The sequence below is a fragment of the Tursiops truncatus genome, chromosome 3, assembly GCF_011762595.2.
Source record: "Tursiops truncatus isolate mTurTru1 chromosome 3, mTurTru1.mat.Y, whole genome shotgun sequence".
NCBI classification, from domain to species: Eukaryota; Metazoa; Chordata; class Mammalia; order Artiodactyla; family Delphinidae; genus Tursiops; species Tursiops truncatus.
Window position 1 is genome coordinate 76064661 of NC_047036.1, and position 19366 is coordinate 76084026.

At 37.1% G+C, this 19366-nt stretch overlaps 1 protein-coding gene across 25 annotated transcripts in view; it reads right to left on the reverse strand.

Annotated features, from left to right (window-relative positions):
* The window catches only part of MCTP1 (multiple C2 and transmembrane domain containing 1), a 534125-nt gene that overhangs the window by 210319 nt on the left and 304440 nt on the right, over positions 1 to 19366 (reverse strand). For all 25 annotated transcript variants that reach the window (XR_012330780.1, XR_012330776.1, XR_012330779.1 and 22 more), the window contains 2 exons: positions 10075 to 10245; positions 7199 to 7329 (listed from right to left, as the gene is read on the reverse strand). Coding sequence is in view for 20 of the 25 variants with exons in the window: in XM_073802311.1 (XP_073658412.1) it covers positions 7199 to 7329; positions 10075 to 10245 (302 nt within the window). In the remaining 5 variants the exon portion in view is untranslated. The remainder of the gene's footprint in view (positions 1 to 7198; positions 7330 to 10074; positions 10246 to 19366) is intronic.

Sequence of the window (19366 nt, forward strand, 5' to 3'; positions counted from 1 at the left end):
AGCTTTCGACAAAATTCAACACCCATTTATGATAAAAACCCTCCAGAAAGTAGGCATAAAGGTAACTTACCTCAACATAATAAAGACCATATATGACAAACCCACAGCCAACATTGTTCTCAATGGTAAAAAACTGAAACCATTTCCTCTAAGATCAGGAATAAGACAAGGTTGTCCCCTCTCACCACCATTATTCAACATAGTTTTGGAAGTTTTAGCCACAGCAATCAGAGAAGAAAAAGAAATAAAGGAATCCAAATCAGAAAAGAAGAAGTAAAGCAGTCACTGTTTGCAGATGACATGATACCGTACATAGTGAATCCTTAAAGACTCTACCAGAAAACTACTAGAGCTAATCAACGAATTTGGCAGAGTAGCAGGATACAAAATTAATGCCCAGAAATCTCTGTCATTCCTATACACTAATGATGAAAAATCTGAAAGAGAAATTAAGAAAACACTCCCATTTACCACTGCAACAAAAAGAATAAAATACCCAGGAATAAACCTACCTAAGGAGACAAAAGACCTGTATGCAGAAAATTATAAGACACTGATGAAAGAAATTAAAGATGATACAAACAGATGGAGAGATATACCATGTTCTTGGATTGGAAGGATCAACATTGTGAAAATGATTATAGCACCCAAAGCAATCTACAGATTCAATGCAATCCCTATGAAACTACCAATTGCATTTTTCACAGAATGAGAACAAAAAAATTTCACAATTTGTATGGAAACACGAAAAACCCTGAATAGCCAAAGCAATCTTGAGAAAGAAAAACGGTGGTGGAGGAATCAGGTTCCCTGACTTCAGACTCTACTACAAAGCTACAGTAATCAAGACAGTATGGTTCTGGCACAAAAACAGAAATATAGATCAATGGAACAGGATAGAAAGCCCAGAGATAAACCCACGCACATATGGTCACCTTATTTTTGATAAAGGAGGCAAGAATATAAAATGGAGAAAAGACAGCCACTTCAATAAGTGGTGCTGGGAAAACTGGACAGCTACATGTAAAAGAATGTAATTGGAACACTTCCTAACACCACACACAAAAATAAAATGGATTAAAGACCTAAGTGTAAGGCCAGAGACTATAAAACCCTTAGAGGAAAACATAGGCAGAACACTCTATGACATAAATCACAGCAAGATCCTTTTTGACCCACCTCCTAGAGAAATGGAAATAAAAACAAAAATAAACAAATGGGACCTAATGAAACTTAAAAGCTTTTACACAGCAAAGGAAACCATAAACAAGACCAAAAGACAACCCTCAGAATGGGAGAAAATAATTGCAAATGAAGCAACCGACAAAGGATTAATCTCCAAAATTTACAAGCAGCTCATGCAGCTCAGTATCAAAAAAACAAACAACCCAATCCAAAAATGGGCAGAAGACCTAAATAGACATTTCTCCAAAGAAGATATACAGACTGCCAAAAAACACATGAAAGAGTGCTCAACATCACTAATCATTAGAGACATGCAAATCAAAACTACAATGAGGTATCACCTCACACCAGTCAGAGTGGTCATCATCAAAAAATCTAGAAACAATAAATGCTGGAGAGGGTGTGGAGAAAAGGCAACCCTCTTGCACTGTTGGTGGGAATGTAAATTGATACATCCACTATGGAGAACATTACGGAGTTTCCTTAAAAAACTAAAAATAGAACTACCATATGACCCAGCAATCCCACTACTGGGTACATAACCTGAGAAAACCATAATTCAAATAGTCATGTACCACAATGTTCATTGCAGCTCTATTTACAATATCCAGGACATAGAAGCAACCTCAGTGTCCATGGACAGATGAATGGATAAAGAAGATGTGGCACATATATACAATAGAATATTACTCAGCCGTAAAAAGAAAGGAAATTGAATTATTTGTAGTGAGGTGGATGGATCTAGAGACTCATACAGAGTGAATTAAGTCAGAAAGAGTATAACAAATACTGTATGCTAACATATATATATGGAATATAAAAAAAAAAAAGGTTCTGATGAACCTAGGGGCAGGATAGGAATAAAGACTCAGACGTAGAGAATGCACTTGAGGACCCGGGGAGGGGGAAGGGTAAGCTCACACGAAGTGAGAGAGTGGCATGGACATATATACACTACCAAATGTAAAATGGATAGCTAGTGGGAAGCAGCCACACACAGGGAGATCAGCTCAGTGCTTTGTGACCACCTCGAGGGGTGGGATAGACAGGGTGGGAGGGAGAAGCAAATGGGAGGAGATATTGGGATATATGTATACGTATAGCTGATTCACTTTATTATAAAGCAGAAATTAACACACCATTGTAAAGCAATTATACTCCTATAAAGACGTTAAAAAAAAAAGGAAAAAGAAATCATTATATGTGACCCAAACTGGAAAATAAAGTGATTAATAAAAAAACTATAACACAGTACACTAGTGTGTGTAGATAATCTAATCCATTCACGTGTTCCAAATTTGGGACTAATTCAGACAGGATCCTTAAAAACCATTATTAGACATTGATGGGAGAGTATCACCCTCCACGGTCAACTTTAAATTTATTCACCATCCACCAATCAACTCCCAGAAGTCTCTAATTTCTAAGTGAATTGAGGCATATCTTAATTATTCCCACCACACACACACAAAAAGATAATGATGTGACATGATAGAGGTGTTAACTATAGCTATGATGGCGATCATGTTACAATATATAAATCTATTAAATCAATACATTGTACACCTTAAATTTACATGTTACATGTAAAGTATGTTTCAATAAAATTAATTAATTAAAAAAATTTAATACAGACAGAGAATGTTGCAACAGCTTGCAAAAGGATTCAGAAACAGTCATGTACCACAGTGTTCATTGCAGCTCTATTTACAATAGCCAGGACATGGAAGCAACCTACATGCCCATCGACAGATGAATGGATAAAGAAGATGTGGTCTTGTTTATTGTTTCCTTTGCTGTGCAAAAGCTTTGAAGTTTCATTGGGTCCCATTTGTTTATTTTTGTTTTTATTTCCATTTCTTTAGGAGGTGGGTCAAAAAGGATCTTGCTGTGATTTATGTCATAGAGTGTTCTGCCTATGTTTTCCTCTAAGAGTTTGATAGTTTCTGGCCTTACATTTAGGTCTTTAATCCATTCTGAGCTTATTTTTGTGTATGGTGTTAGGGAGTGATGTAATCTCATACTTTTACATGTACCTGTCCAGTTGTCCCAGCACCACCTATTGAAGAGGCTGTCCTTTCTCCACTGTACATTCTTGCCACCTTTATCAAAGATAAGGTGTCCATATGTGCGTGGATTTATCTCTGGGCTTTCTATCCTGTTCCACTGATCTATCTTTCTGTTTATGTGCTATTTGTAATGAGGTGGATAGACCTAGAGTCTGTCATAACAGAGTGAAGTAAGTCAGAAAGAGAAAGACAAATACCATATGCTAACACATATATATGGAATTTAAGGGAAAAAAAATGTCATGAAGAACCTAGGGGTAAGACAGGAATAAAGACACAGACCTACTGGAGAACGGACTTGAGGATATGGGGAGGGGGAAGGGTGAGCTGTGACAGGGCGAGAGGGAGGCATGGACACATATACACTAACAAACGTAAGGTAGATAGCTAGTGGGAAGCAGCCGCATGGCACAGGGGTATCGGCTCGGTGCTTTGTGACCGCCTGGAGGGGTGGGATGGGGAGGGTGGGAGGGAGGGAAATGCAAGAGGGAAGAGATGTGGGAATGTGTGTATATGTATAACTGATTCACTTTGTTATAAAGCAGAAACTAACACACCATTGTAAAGCAATTAGACCCCAATAAAGATGTTAAAAAAAAAAGAAGAAGATGTGGTACATATATACAATGGAATATTACTCAGCCATAAAAAGGAACAAAATTGGGTCATTTGTAGAGACGTGGATGGATCTGGAGGCTGTCATACAGAGTGAAGTAAGTCAGAAAGAGAAAAACAAATATGACATATTAACGCATATATGTGGAACCTAGAAAAATGGTACAGATGAACCGGTTTGCAGGGCAGAAATAGAGACACAGATGTAGAGAACAAACGTATGGACACCAAGGGGGGAAAGCAGTGGTGGGGGTGGGGATGGTGGTGTGATGAATTGGGCGATTGGGATTGACATGTATACACTGATGTGTATAAAATTGATGACTAATAAGAACCTGCTGTATAAAAAAGTAAATAAAATAAAATTCAAAAATTGGAAAAAAAAAGAAAAGAATACAGAAGACCCTGATGACAGTTTTACTCCTGTTACTTTAATCTTAGAACTCAAATTTAATTAGAAGGTAACTATTCTCTTCTAAACTATTCTAGGACCAAGGGATTCTATTATAATCTGCACTATTTCCACTGTTACCACACAACCTTGACATAAACACATGCAACTCTCTTGCCCACCACTTAGATCTAATAATATATTGTTCTTCAGTCGCAGGATGTGTGTAAAGTACAATTTAGTAAGTATAAAGTCAGATACCAAGAGTTTCTGCTGCTATCTGGCCATCAAGTAGCTTGGAAGTGATGATATTTGCCAGGGTCATTTCCTTTTTCTGCAACAGGCATCTTTGTTAAATTAGCAAAGTGTACAACAATTTTGTATTGTCCACTTTGCTTATCTCAAAATTCAACAATAAATCCCTTTACTGTGTAAAATGGTTTAAACTGATACTCAAAAGCTGTCCTAGGAGTCTTCTTGTCTACCTGTGCTCTTGTTTACTCCAAAACTTCTTGGCTCAAATTGCTTTCTTAGGCAATTATATTTGGCATATGATCAAAAGTGAATGTTTTTTAGTGAGGCTGATGCCAGATAAGTTTTTATTATATTTAGAAAAAAAAGTAACTGGAAATAAATGTAAGTCATTCAAAATAAATGAGAGGTTTAGAAATCCCTATAATTCTTTAATGGTACTATTTGGACTCACCATCCAAGCCAGTTTTAATCCAACCAAGATACTGGGAAGCAGAGCACACAGATTTGCCCATCAGAGCAATGAGGGTGCTGGAGCCCAGGGTTTCTTGATCCTGCTTGCAAGGTTCTCCTGTGTAATAGCCACGGGCATAAAGAACTCATCCAACAACCCAGGCAAAGCCCAAGCCAGAAACTATATGCAGGTGGTAAACACCTCTAACAGCTAAAAAAATAAGAAGGGAGGACACACTTCCAACTAGATTACTAGTTTACTATGAAAGGATATAACTCAGGAATGGCTGGATGGAAGAAATGCACAGGGTAAGGTATGTGTAAGGGGTGTGGAGCTTCCATGCCCTCTCAGGGCACAGCACTCCCCCAGCACCTGCACATGTTCACCAACCCAGAAGCTCCAAAAATGGATTTCTTCTCTTTTTCCAAACTTCATAAACCTTCTCAGCTCCCCTAGTTGTCTAGAGCAATCACTATGATCTTCACACCAGCCATTTATCACTGTTCTCTCAAAATTCACCAAATATGGACAAACCCATAGAAACGAGATGAAGTAAGATAAACAAGTCCACCTTTCTGCCAAACATTTCTTAAAATAATTAGGCATGCCCTTGAAGAATCTGTAATATTATTAAGTGAGGAAACGGGAAAGGTCAGTACAAAATGGGCTGAGAAATTTTCATAATTTCCAAATTTGGAGATGCTTTTCAAAGAAAGAAAAATACGTAAAAGGGTATCTGTCATTATGGGAAAAAAATGGAAAAAAGGATAAGAAGGACTTCATGTAATGTGGACCCAGAAGTACAAGAAGCCAGTACATTTCATCAATCACTTCGTTATTTTACTATGATAAGCAAGTTTGAATACAAAGTAATGAGATTGAGGTAGCAAGTTACATATGACAGCCATTCTGATTTCCTTGTGGTCACCAAATAGAGCTAATGTTGCTATAAATTATGAAAATGAATTAATTATTCAAGGAATATCTAGAAAGCATCTACTTGAAAGTGCTCATAGCTTATTGAGGAAGATGGAAACAGACATATATATATATACTAAAATGTATTCAATGTATTAACAGATCTATACTGATACTTAAGCCGGTGGTATATCCCAAAGAGAGCAAGGTAGAACTTTAAGAAAACACTGAAAATAGTATTTTACTAGAGGGAAAAAATATGCAGTGAAAGCTTGTCCTCTAAAAAGGATTGAAATGTAATACAGCATTAGCTTGCAGTGGTGTTTTTCTCATTTCATTTTATAAGTAAAATATTATAGGTTAACTGAAGCTGATCTGTGACCTCTCACTTTATAATACTATGAAGAAAACCATTGTTTAAAACATATTTCTTAGAATAACAAAAGCCAAAGAGACAAATATATTGGGTTGGATTCCTATTTTTGCTTTTTTAGTGTAAAATTCCCTTTATTATTATTAGTATGTATGCATTTCTTCAGGCTGTATGTTTAGAGACTTGGAAATCATGTCAACTATGATGAAGAAAGAATTTTCTAAACTAACAAATTCTTCTGTACACCATGCTTTATTTCAGTATTGGCAGGTTTCAATGTGTTTTGCTATAAAGACACATATGTAACTATTGAAAATATTAAAATAGGCTTTAAAGTTAGAAAACAATTCATATAATTCAAGCAATCATTCAAAATAACCTTGTCTCTGTGCAGAGATGTCATGTAAGCTTCAGAATACTCTTTTCTTCACCACATTATCAGATTAACCTGGATCTGCCTCACTTACACACTTCCTTCACTGAAACTTGAACTCCTGGGAGATTTATGAACTCCTAGGAGATTATCAAGATTCTCTACCTTGCAGGGAGTTGTATGAAACAATGCATTTTGCGGTCACAATATGCTTTATGAAAAGTAATATTATCTCAGATCACTTTGCAGACTTTGAATATGTTCTTTGTTCCTTTTAAGTATCTTATATCAAATGAGATTCCTCTTTCTCAACTCCCGTAACTTTTATGCACAATGTTCCTGACATCTGGAGAAAATTTCTGGATATCAAATTCAGATAGCCTGTCCATCAAGTGGTCAAAACTGCCACCTACTGGTCAGTCTTCAAATCTATTTTTCAGTTCACCCAAGCATTGCCTTACCATGATAAGATCCCTTGCTTCAAAACAGTAAAGATCAATTATAATACCAGACTTACAACAAAGCTCATCCTGTCTAGGGTGATCCAAAAATACCAAATTGCACAAACCTGCCAATAAAGTCATCCCTTTTCCCAGCGTCTCTGTCCCATGCAGTGATATCAATGATTCCGCCTCTTTCTTCATAGAGATGAAAATCAAATTGTTCTCTCCACTGAGGATTCAAAGTTTTTGGCATAATCTGGAAAACCAAAAAGTCATTACTATCTCCTCAATATCAGTCTTAAAAAATTTAACTTGAGATATAAATCAAACTTTATGTACTATCTAGAAAAGCATGTGAGCTTCTAGAAATGACGGAAATAAGTCATTAGATCTCAGCATCTTTACTACATGTTGTATGAGAGAACCCAAAAGAATGTGTCCTGAAAACCAACAGGCACCCTCTCATTATTTTGAGTAACAGATAACAGATATGAACTACATAGAAAAGGCAAAGAGTCTGTAAGTGGAATAGCTCACTCAGATACTAGCATTTATTTTACATAACCAGTTACTACACAGATATAACTCGTAGTCTGTCATCTTATAATAAAGGAAGATGAGGATTCCCAGAGTTTTTTTCCCTCACTTCCCACACACATAAGAATTGCGAGCTGAATAATGAAGAAAATGGACAATGAAGTTCTGTGGGAGAAAGAGGAAAAAAAAGTAATTTTGGAGTGGTCAGGCAAACTTTTACCTTAAAATTATAGCACTGATGTATCATCCCAATTTTATACATGGAGAAACTGAGACCTGAGGTTTAAGTGACCCACCTACAGTAACTAGGATTTAGTAGCTAGACTCAAGTCTTTTATTAGAGCTTCAGATCTCTTTCCCCAAAGCACTATGCCAAAAATGTTTGTGAATTAATATGTTTGTGAATTAATATGAATATGTGTGTGTTGCATATATAAGAAAGATATCTTATCTGACGTGCAATTTTGTAACTTCAAGTATTCAGATAAGACACCTGAATCAATGAATCAAGTGACTCATACTGATGTGTTTTAAAATTCCATCACCATTGAGTTAGACCACATTCATATTTGTTTCCCTACTCTTTCTTTTTAGCAGGAGGGCCTGTAGCGGCCTTTTCTCTTTTTAATGTATGAGAGACAGATCTTCAGATGTAAAGACTTTGAAAGCAATGAAGTATGTTATGTGCAAAGGTAACGCAAATGAATCACAATTTTTAAAGTTCATAATCTGAAATTAATCAGCAATAGATCATGGAAAGAAAGAGCAAAGAGAGACACATGTCCATAGCTGGGTTTCATATTTCATACCTAAAGAGCAGAACTATAAAAATAAGTAATGTTTTAAGCCTACCAGAACAGGGAAATAATGTTAATTGATAAAAGACAAGATAGAAGTGGTCACAGGTACCTATTCTTGGGATCAGTAGTTTCTTTAAAATGTTATTATTAAACCCATGGCAGAAAAAAAAAAGACAGCACTGGATGGATGGTATGACAATTCAAATGTCTCATAATTGGGTTCAGATGAACTCCTTCAGTATTTTGGAGAGTGGTCCGTCTTACTTATTTGGCCAAAAAAGAACTTAAGCTTTCAGTTTTCTTCTGTAGGATTCTCTTCCCTATATGATTTCCTATAGGTCAGAAGTGATGCCTTCCCCTTCGATGTGGGCACTTAAGAAGGTAACCAATCAGCCTGCTAAGAAATCACCTCTGTGATATTTCTAATACAAGATGGGTGTAATCAGTTGTCCCAAGCTGTCAATGAATACCAGCTATAGAAGCTGACCATTAAAGAGGCTGTATTTGGGCTTCCCTGGTGGCGCAGTGGTTGAGAGTCCGCCTGCCGATGTAGGGGACACAGGCTCGTGCCCCGGTCCAGGAGGATCCCACATGCCACGGAGCGGCTGGGCCCGTGAGCCATGGCCACTGGGCCTGCGCGTCCGGAGCCTGTGCTCCGCAACGGGAGAGGCCACAACAGTGAGAGGCCCGTGTACCGCAAAAAAAAAAAAAAAAAAAAAAAAAAAAAGAGGCTGTATTTGGATGCAACACAGATAAATGTAACTATCACTATATAACCATGACTACTATGACCTTTACTAATTATTATTATTTCTGTTAATAGTATGGTAGTGATATGAATATTTAATATAATACGTTATTACTAATAATACAAGTGTTATTACATAATATACTTACTGCTGCTGCTACTTTTCCTCTTCCTTCCGCTACTACCGTTTATTGAGTATTTATTATGGGCAAAGCAATATTCTAAACCCTTTACATGCATGACACATAGTATTCAATCTTCTCAGTAACTTTATTAGGCAGGCATTATTTTAATTCTCATTCTCACAGATGGGGAAATGGGGGTATGGAGAGGCAAAGTAACTTGTGCCATGGCACACTGCTGTAGTGGCAGCAGGACTCTGGCCCTCTGTTTTCTAAGTACATTTTTTAAAACCTTGCAATCTGCATTGGTACAACTCAGTTTGAAAAAATGGTTCAGAGTAATGCACAAAGATTTTTCATACATGTCAAATAGTGCTATTTGTAGTACTTGTACTAGTACTAGATGCAGTAGTAATAGTAGCCAACATTCTTTGAGCACTTTATGTGCCAGGCATTGACTTAGGTTTGCTCCGGCTTTTTTTTTTTTTTTTTAAAGAGATTAGTATTATTCCTAGTATTAATTAATTAATTAATTAAATTATTCCTAGTATTCCTAGTATTATTCCATGTGATAGGTGAAGAAACTGAGACATAGAGAAATAGTTTACCAAAGGTCACATAGTACATAAAGTAAGAAATGCAATACAATTGTTAGCACTGTTGCCTGACATGATGTTGAAAAGTAGTTCTGTAAAGCATTAAAAAAGTGTCTAGTGTTTTCACGTCTCAGAGCATGGCTATTAACCAACCACTGCCTTCCAAGCACTGATGGGAACACAAAAGAGATAGGTCACCTTGCTCTTGTACTTCTGATGTCCAAGCCGGAACTTCACATAGGGGTCACTCAACCCATTTGAATCCATCGCCTTGAGGTCTCGCCCCTCAATCAATGTGATGCTGACTATACCTCTCCAAAGATGTGGTTTTCTGTGTACATCTGACAGACGTAAACTTTGGGTCTGAAACTTGTGGCAAAGGAAAAAAGAATTAGATTACTGTGTTTTAAACCAAAATACCACATTTGGCGTTACTCTTTCATCTGTTATAGTTTTTCAAAAATAAAAAATATGCAGTTACAATTTTTAAAAATAAAAACAATTAATAGATTATTAGTTATTATACAATTATTGATAAATATGAAATTATTATCTCATAAATTTAAGGTTGTTGTGTAAGAGAGGTGTGTGCTCAAAATAAAGTCTACTTCTTCAACTCTTAAAATTACATGTAGATATTTTAAGAATATCACAGAATATTTGCATATGTGTCAAATATGCCTGTCTAAATATGTATAAATAAATATAAATGTAAAAGGCCTCATCCACACGGTGATATGTAATTTTTAATTAGTAAAAGTTTTTTTGCTGCTTCAAAGTTTTTATTATCAAAAATCATAATAAACACATCTAGCATTTGTCAGTAACAGTTTTTGAAAAATTTTTTTCGTGTTACAAGTGGATTTTACAGGCGGTTTTTAGTTCTAAGATTAGTTTTAAGTTCTGTTCAGACAATTTTAAAACTTCTTTATTGCCACAATAAGAGATAACTGAGTTTCAGCTCTCTAAAAAACTACTTAAGGTACCACAGAACAGAGAAAAGTCAGTATGCCCTCCCGAGATAGCTTGCTTATGCCTGAAACTTGCATCACAAATTTTAAAAATTACATATGTGATTTATATTGGCAGGTATGTTTCTGGATTTCGTTCTCTAGTATTTGAACATTTTCTTTAATAACTTTTAATTGCTCAATTCTAAGTCACAGTACTCAAGCCAGTGAACAAACTCAGAATTTTTAAAAATCAGCAAGTCTAAAAATGCCATATAATCTCTTGAACTAAATAGCATATAAAACAAGCCAGAGAAAGTAGCTAAAATGTTAAAGATCTTTTCAATCTGGATCCAGAACCAAGGAGTATTATAAAAATTGCTGTTTTTTTTTTTATGTTGTCAAGCACGTTTTCTTCACTTATAGTGATTTCATGAAGAAATTCAATGTTTCTCTCAACCTCAGAGTACTCCACTTCTAAATTATGGATTAGCTCTACTTTTGGCCTAATTCCTTCCACACTAAAGTGATAGTTTATTTTGTATAACTCCCCCTCCCACTTTGAATTCTTACTTTTTCCCCACACCATCATAATGGCATAGCCATTTTTTATTTATCATCAAAAGTCATGCATTTCAGGATGCTTATTAGGAAAATGAAAACTATATTCTTCGAAAGATAATACTTTTAATATTTGAACATGTCCATGGAAATCTTTCTAAATCACATTGCGTATTTCCCTGCCTTGGTGATCAGCAAATTTTAAACACCACTTCTTGGTGGCTCTGCCTTATTAATATCAATACAGGACTTTGTCTACACATCCCTCACCTCTGTGAGCCCAAGAGCAGTGTCACCTGTGTTCTGAAGAGAAGCCAAGGTTACATGCAGCACCTGTAACTTCCAAAGGACTCCATACCCCACTTCAGTGAAGCCCCTCTGCTCCCATCTGTTTTATATCAATACATTGGGTTTCCACATTGATTTTGTTTGAACCAAGGATTTCTCAGATTAAAATAATTGTTTAGAATTCATGGCACCAAGTAATTTTCAAGTTTTTTTTTTTTTTTGGTTCTAAGATTTCATGCTACTTATTTTATATAATGCAGCAATCGATTTCAGTGCCTATCTATCTATCTGACTACTGCTGCTCTTGAGACTACAACAACAGACTCTAGAGAATCAGGTTCTCAACTATGCATCTGCAACTTTTGTTAAGGGGTATGAGTGGCAAAGAAGGAAAACAAATTTTTGGCAAGTAAGAAGAAATAATTATCTTAGCAAAGACTAAGGAGTTAAAAACTACCCATTTATACAGAGCTTTAGACTTTGAAAGTGCCTATATATACATTACATAATTTGGTTTCCACTAAAACCCTATGAAGTAGGAAGGCAAGTCCTGCTATTTCCATTTTACCGATGAGGAATTTGAGGCTCCAAGTGGCTGGGCTAATAAATGGTGGATATGGGACCAGAACCCAGTATTTCTGACCTTTATTCCGAGCTTCTTCCAATATTGGTCTTTAGGGCAGAGACTCTCCCCGAGGTTTCAAAGTAGTCATGAGTTAAGTACAATGTTGCTAGAGGGTACTCTTAAGTTAGGTGAGTTGCTTATATTTGAAATGACATTCGGTCTATGTTTTCCTATGTGGCTAATACATGGCATCACCTTCCACTTCTCTGTCATACGAGCACATGTATTCATACTTACAACATTCCAGCTTGCAGATGGATATACTTAATGACATATCCTACACACTCTAGCAGCACAAGTCATACACTGCACTCATCAAATAACAGTTGGGTACAATCTAGGTTACACAGCAACTTCGGTTAGCAATGCTGAGTTAGGTTCTTGAATGGTACCATGTCTGAAACCCTTACTTGCTCTCTCCTCCTCCCATTTTTCACAGGAGAACAAGAATTTTACTTTCAAGATGAGAAGGAATGCTTTCCATGGGATCCTTCATGCTTTCACAGAAACAGAAAGAACTTAATGGAGGCTTTACCTAGTGCCACTAGTTGTGACCAAATGCTTTTCTATAACCTGGAAGAACATTCCCAGAACAACTTGGGAAGCTAAGGGGTGGGGGGTGGAGGAGGGGAGAATATTTCTTAACAAAAACAGGGCTAGTGATTGTGGAATTTAAGGTGACCTGTATAAAAGGCTAAAAGGAAAACAAAGGTTGGGTTCTAAAAACATACTAACCAAATATCATTTTTTAAAGTGATTCTTTTTTAATTTATTTTTGTTAAAATGGTACTCTTCTAAAAAGAGACTTCTTAATTCAGCTGTGATTTGACCAGCTACATAGTCATGAAACAGATAAATATTTAGTTTGAGTGTGAAGAATAGGAACTTGAAATAAAATTATAAGGTAAAGGGGGAAGATATAAAACTTAGGCTATTGGGCTTCCCTGGTGGCGCAGTGGTTGAGAGTCCGCCTGCCGATGCAGGGGACACGGGTTCGTGCCCCGGTCTGGGAAGATCCCACATGCCGCGGAGCGGCTGGGCCCATGAGACATGGCCGCTGAGCCTGCGCGTCCAGAGCCTGTGCTCCGCAACGGGAGAGGCCACAGCAGTGAGAGGCCCGCGTACCAAAAAAAAAAAAAAAACCAAAAAACCCCAAAAACTTAGGCTATCAACAGGAGAAAAGACAAGGGCTTAGCATAAATGTCTACTTGCATCTTTCTAGCAATTTCTGACTATGTGACTTGGGCACATTGCTCCCTCTCTGGGCCTCAGTTTTCTCATCTACGGTTCCAGACAGTACACCAGGCCCCCATGTACCAAGAGCACTGCTCTGTGTGAGGGGGGTGGTCAGGGGGGGTGGTGGGGGTCTGAATGGAAAAAAAGTATATTCCACAAACAGAGAAGATTTAGTCCACTTAAGATAGCTAATACTAAACTTAGTTTTTAAATCAAAGTTTTGGGGAACTCATTGGGGAACAAGTAGAATTCCACAACTAAAACAAACAAACTTTGAAAAGCACTAGCGTTAATGCTCCCCAACATAGCTTCTGAGTAACTTGCTGTTCTGGTTAAAGTTTCCTTCCTCTGTATAGCAAAGTTCTCCAAGTATGGTCCACAGCGCAGTGGCATCAGTGTCACTCAGGAACTTGTTAGAAACTCAGATTCTTTAGCCCCATCCCAGACCAACGGAATCATCAGCTCTGGATGCAGGGCCCACTGCTCTGGTTTAACCAGCCCTCCCGGGAGGGGGGGTCTGATGCGCACTCAAGTGTGAGACCACCACCCCCCGCCCCTGTTTTGAAAATTCTAAGGTACATGCACACTGGTCTTCTCCTATGTTCTAATAACTAGTATTAATTACTATAATCGTAGACATCATCCACTCTCTGGCATGGGTACTATATATGCTAATTAAAGTCCCTCTTTAGTTCTGCTTCCTAATTTACTGATGAGAAAAGCACATTGGTCTGGATATTTGGAACATTTAAAGAGAGAAATAGGAGGCCGTTGAAAAATTATGTGGTTTAATTTATTATTTCCTTTGTTAATGATTTTTCTAATAGGATGTATCTAAATAATTAACTGAATAATTGATAATCGGTCAACCAAAAATTACTTATTGAGCACCTAACGGGCAAGGAGTGTTAAATACATCCAAGAAATCCCTCAATAAAATTAACATATTACAGCTGGTACTTAGTCATCTAAGGTACTGTTTTCAACTATGTCCTTGTTGAAATAGGAGGGAAAGAAAAAAGAAGGGAAGAATAAAAAGGAAAAGCAACCCAGCTTCGAAGCAAAGAGCCAACTCCAAAAAGGAAAAAGTACTCTTTGAACTTTTAAAGCAGTAATTCCCCAGTTTTAACGGGCAATTTGTTGAAATCGCCAGGCCTGATCCTCCAGGATATGATTCAGTTCTTGTGGGCAGAGCTGCACGTGTTTCTCCAACATGTGCCCCATGTGGTTCTCATGCACACTGAAGTTTGAGATCCACTCTCATAAGGAATATTCGTCCAAGTTCAGATTTAATAAAGAATATCAAGATATCAGGTAATAATACAAATTTCAAAGTCTCAGGTAATTAGTCACAGACATGTATCTTTAGTAAGATTTTAGAATTAGTGAGCTGGCATTTTAAACAGAATATTAGTTTATGCACATTATCCCTTGCAAACGAATTCAAGACTTCAATCCCTTTTCATATACATAAAAGATGTTAGGATACGGAATGGTTTTCAGGAGAGTAAGTCAGCCATGAGAGTTCACAGCTCATGTAAGCTCAGAAAACATAAACAAACTGGTTGAATTTACTTGTGCATTTTGGTAATGAGCATTCTGAAGCTCTGCTCTGCAGAAGCCCAGGACAGGAAGAGCAGTCCTGCCGCATGTCTGGATGGAAATGAATGATCAGAGCCGTATGGGAAATCTTTGGGCAACTATCAACACCTCATGTCAATCAGTTTAGCATCACTCTTTAAAAAATATTATTTGAAAAAAATATGTATTTGCTTCTCAAGTCACTGTCAGAAAATGTCTCCTAACACAGTGAAGACAAATGCCAATGCCACGATAGTTTCCAGCTCCTTCTTTAGTAACATAATGCTGCAGTGGTCAAGAAAATAAAGTGCAGAGATTGTATGGTGATGGATCCGGTTTGAGTGGTTTCAGGGTTTTATTAGTAGGTGTAGCAGAGAAAAGAAACAGAGCAAGAGAAATCATGGAAAGAATCACTTTCTCAAGTCTGTTGCTCCAAAATTTCTGGAGACTGTTTCCAATGTCAAAAAAGTGGTAAGGTTCCAGAAGAATAAATGTTGCCTGGACAGGCAATAACTATGATCATGCTAACTGCATCCCACATGTGAATCTTCTGTAACTTTTAAAGAGATATTTCTAAAGTAACAGAGAAATTTTGCCCCACACAATACTTATCTTTGTTGCCTTTGCTACTAAAAAAATAAGCCTAAGTTCCCTTCACTATTAAGACCAAGAGCAGCAAGAGATGGATAAAAAAGATACAGATGAACAGGAAACAATGGAAGGAAATTATCATGGTGGAGCTAAAAGTCTGTATTAAATGACTTGTAGAGCAGCTAGACAAAGTTTCCAAACAACAGAATTATGATGAGAATCAACAGCTTTACTAATATCAACAAGGAGGACTGAATTAGGCCAGTCTGAAAGATGGGTTAGATCGCACAAAGAAGTAAACATGTATTGAGCAGGTATTATGTGCTGGAGTTTTCATAATCCAGTGTTTTTCATGACAAGTGTTTTTAAGGTACAGAAACTGAGGCACAGAGAAGATAAATACCCTACTTAACGCCAAATGGCTAGAGATTGGCAAGTCTGAGATTTGAATCTGGAATTGCTGATAACTAACTGACGATTTTCCCCACTACATCTCAATTTGTGGACAGAGCCTATGAAGTTCAACCCCCAAAATGCGTTTAATTTGTACAGGATTTGTTGAAATACTCTGACTTATGTTTAGATGAAATATATCCCTGGGTATAGGTTACTCAGAAAGGCTAATCAAGGGCTTAAAGGAAGAAAAAGTTTTCGAGTGGTAGTAACTCTAGCATATATTGTTAAGCAAAACATATGAGAGTTAACTGTACTCTATAACTGTAGTCTCATTAAAAAGGTGGTGAAGTTGTAGAATCTTTCATACAAATTAAGAACACTTCTATGTTCCAGTTCTCGTTAATAAAGTTTACTAATTGCATTCCTTAAAAACTGGATCACTAATGATAAATTCCTATTATTCTAGATCCTGATTAAAACAGAGAACAAAACCAAAAAAGTCTGTTTAGACTTAACAGTGGCTAAAGGAACATTCAGTCATACCAATCTTCTCCCTGTTGTGTGCAAATAATCCTTGGTTTTTGTTATCTTGTTTTTTTTTTTTTTTTAACCTGTGTACAAACTAATCCTTCTAAATGAGACCTAGACACTATGAAACTGGAGTGAAAGACATTGCTTGTGTCTTTACAATGGCTGTGTGTGGAGGCAGCCCTTTCCTCTATCTTCAGCACAGAGGTGCACATGCTTTTATTTAATCAAATGATCCACAGACACTACAAAGAAGAGATAATGACAGCCTGGAATGACTGTTTTGTGCTGCAAAGCTTGGAGCGTGGAGCAATTATTAGCTCAATCCCAGGCACAGGCATGTTCTATCTTTCCCTTTTCCTGCTGAGTTTATTCCAGTGAATTGCACCTGGATGATAAGTCCAACAAGTAGATTTGTTCTACAGTCCATCCATCCGCTCAAAGCAGGATTGCCTTTACAGAAAACCCTCCCAGTGCTTTGTCCAGCCTAGTTTGAAGTTTCTCGTCTAATAATAAGGCTTCGATCCCTTTTTTTCTTAGAAGATGATTCACTGGCACTATAATACTTAGAGAAATTCTCCAGGTTTTTATCTTTAAACCTTCTTTCCTATTTCTACTGCTTCTTGATACAATTTACATTGTCAGGAAGGTATTTATGTTTACTTCAGATGTTCTAACTACCCTCTCTAAACTTAACTGGCCAAACAAATGATCTTAAGCTTTTACTATATTTGCTCAAAATATATACTAATAGAAAAGCACCATATAACTTGTAACCCTGTTGGTTTGCTGAAGTAATCTATAGGTTTCTACCAATGGTATGGGAAAGAAATAATGAGTCCTGTGTTTGACTTACAGAGACATTTTTCGAGACTTTAAATTAAAAGTTAATTTTTTTTCCTGAGGGTCTTACGTTCACACCTATTGATAGAAATAATACCTGAACTTTTCTTGGGTGTATGTCATATACAGTTGAGTTGTTCAGAATGTAAGCACTTCCGCAAAGGATCACATTCTTGTTTTACAAAGGCACTATCTCTTCTCCTTGGTCTGCAGGGTCTTCCTTTAACCATACTTCTCTCTGATCCTACCACAAGGTAGTGCTCTCACATAACTCTGGATTGTTCTCTATTCTATGCACTCCTTTTCACCCATTTCATATTACGATCCATTCTCCACTTTTTTGTATGAGGTATCTTGGCATAGCCCAGCCTTCTCCATTTAAACAATATTAAAATCTCTCTTTAATTCACTACAATGCTCTCATAAGATGGATTGTTCAATTAGCTCTCAGTCACCAGAATCTAAATGTCTAGTCAATGGAGATAACTGAGAAGGAACTTAAATGTACTAAATATTTGAAAGAACTGCACTGAATTACCATCCTTTAATGGGAAGTTAAAAGTCTTTAATGAAATTCTGACTTAGAGTAATCCAATTGGCTTCACATTTTTATTACTCTCATGAGAAACACGATAATTGCCATAACCACTGCTTAATGTTTTGCGTCCTAAGATACCATGTTTTGATAAATTATAAATGGCATGCTTTTGGAAAAATTAGAATATCCCTTTATCACTTTTCTTTCCATTATTCCGCTCTCAAGAAAATTAAGATACAGCAAGTAGCACTGACATCCGTTGAGCAAGTTCTCAACAGGTTTAGTTTCACTCGGTGTAACTCAGGTACTGTCTCCTGGACACATGTATTAATCCTTAAAAATAAGCTGTTAAATTTTTCTTTCAAATCACATTCTATTTAATTCACGAAGCACACATAGTCTCTTCATGTAAGATTTTATCTGAGCTGTTAGGTTTTCTGCATATCTGAAAATGTTATGGGAAACCTCTTTTCATATACATCTCCTCTAAAAGTTCATCAGAATACAAATATTGCTGGGGCAAAGGTCAATGAGGCTGGGTATCAGAGTGACCTTTGACTGTGAATATGAAAGATCACACTGATCTAAAGCAGACTTGGTCACTGATTTTCTGATTTTGTAAAATGGAACCTAAAATACAGCAACATCACAGCCCTGAAACATATCTACTCATTGGTGGCTTAAGGAGCTGCGGAGGAGAGGGTCACATAACGCAATAAGAATTTGAAAGGCTGTCAATGAAGACTAACTAAGGGGCAGCTCTACTTATATATCGCATCTCTATTCATCAACCCCAAAAGGAACTCGAGTGCTTTAAGTCTTCACCAAAACATTTATTTCTATGACATTCAGAAAGAGAAATATTGGCCCTGATCATACCATTTAGGTACTCCAGGGCAATGGCATCACTTCTCTGGGCCTTAGTTTCCTCATTGGTAAAATAAATGACCCCGAAAGGTTCTGCTTTTATGACTCCATTTGTTTGTCATTCAATATATGCTCAGAAGAAAGACAATAGACCACTGTACTTCAGATACAAAAAAAGCTATCTTTTAAATGTGCATATTTGATATTCTAAAATAAGACAGTTGGGCTTCCCTGGTGGCGCAGTGGTTGAGAGTCTGCCTGCCGATGCAGGGGACACGGGCTCGTGCCCCAGTCTGGGAAGATCCCACATGCCACAGAGTGGCTAGGCCCGTGAGCCATGGCCGCTGAGCCTGCACGTCCGGAGCCTGTACTCCGCAACGGGAGAGGCCACAACAGTGAGAGGCCCGCGTACCGCAAAAAAATCAAACAAACAAAAAAACAAACAAACAAAAATAAATAAAATAAGACAGTTTAAGAGACTGAGAA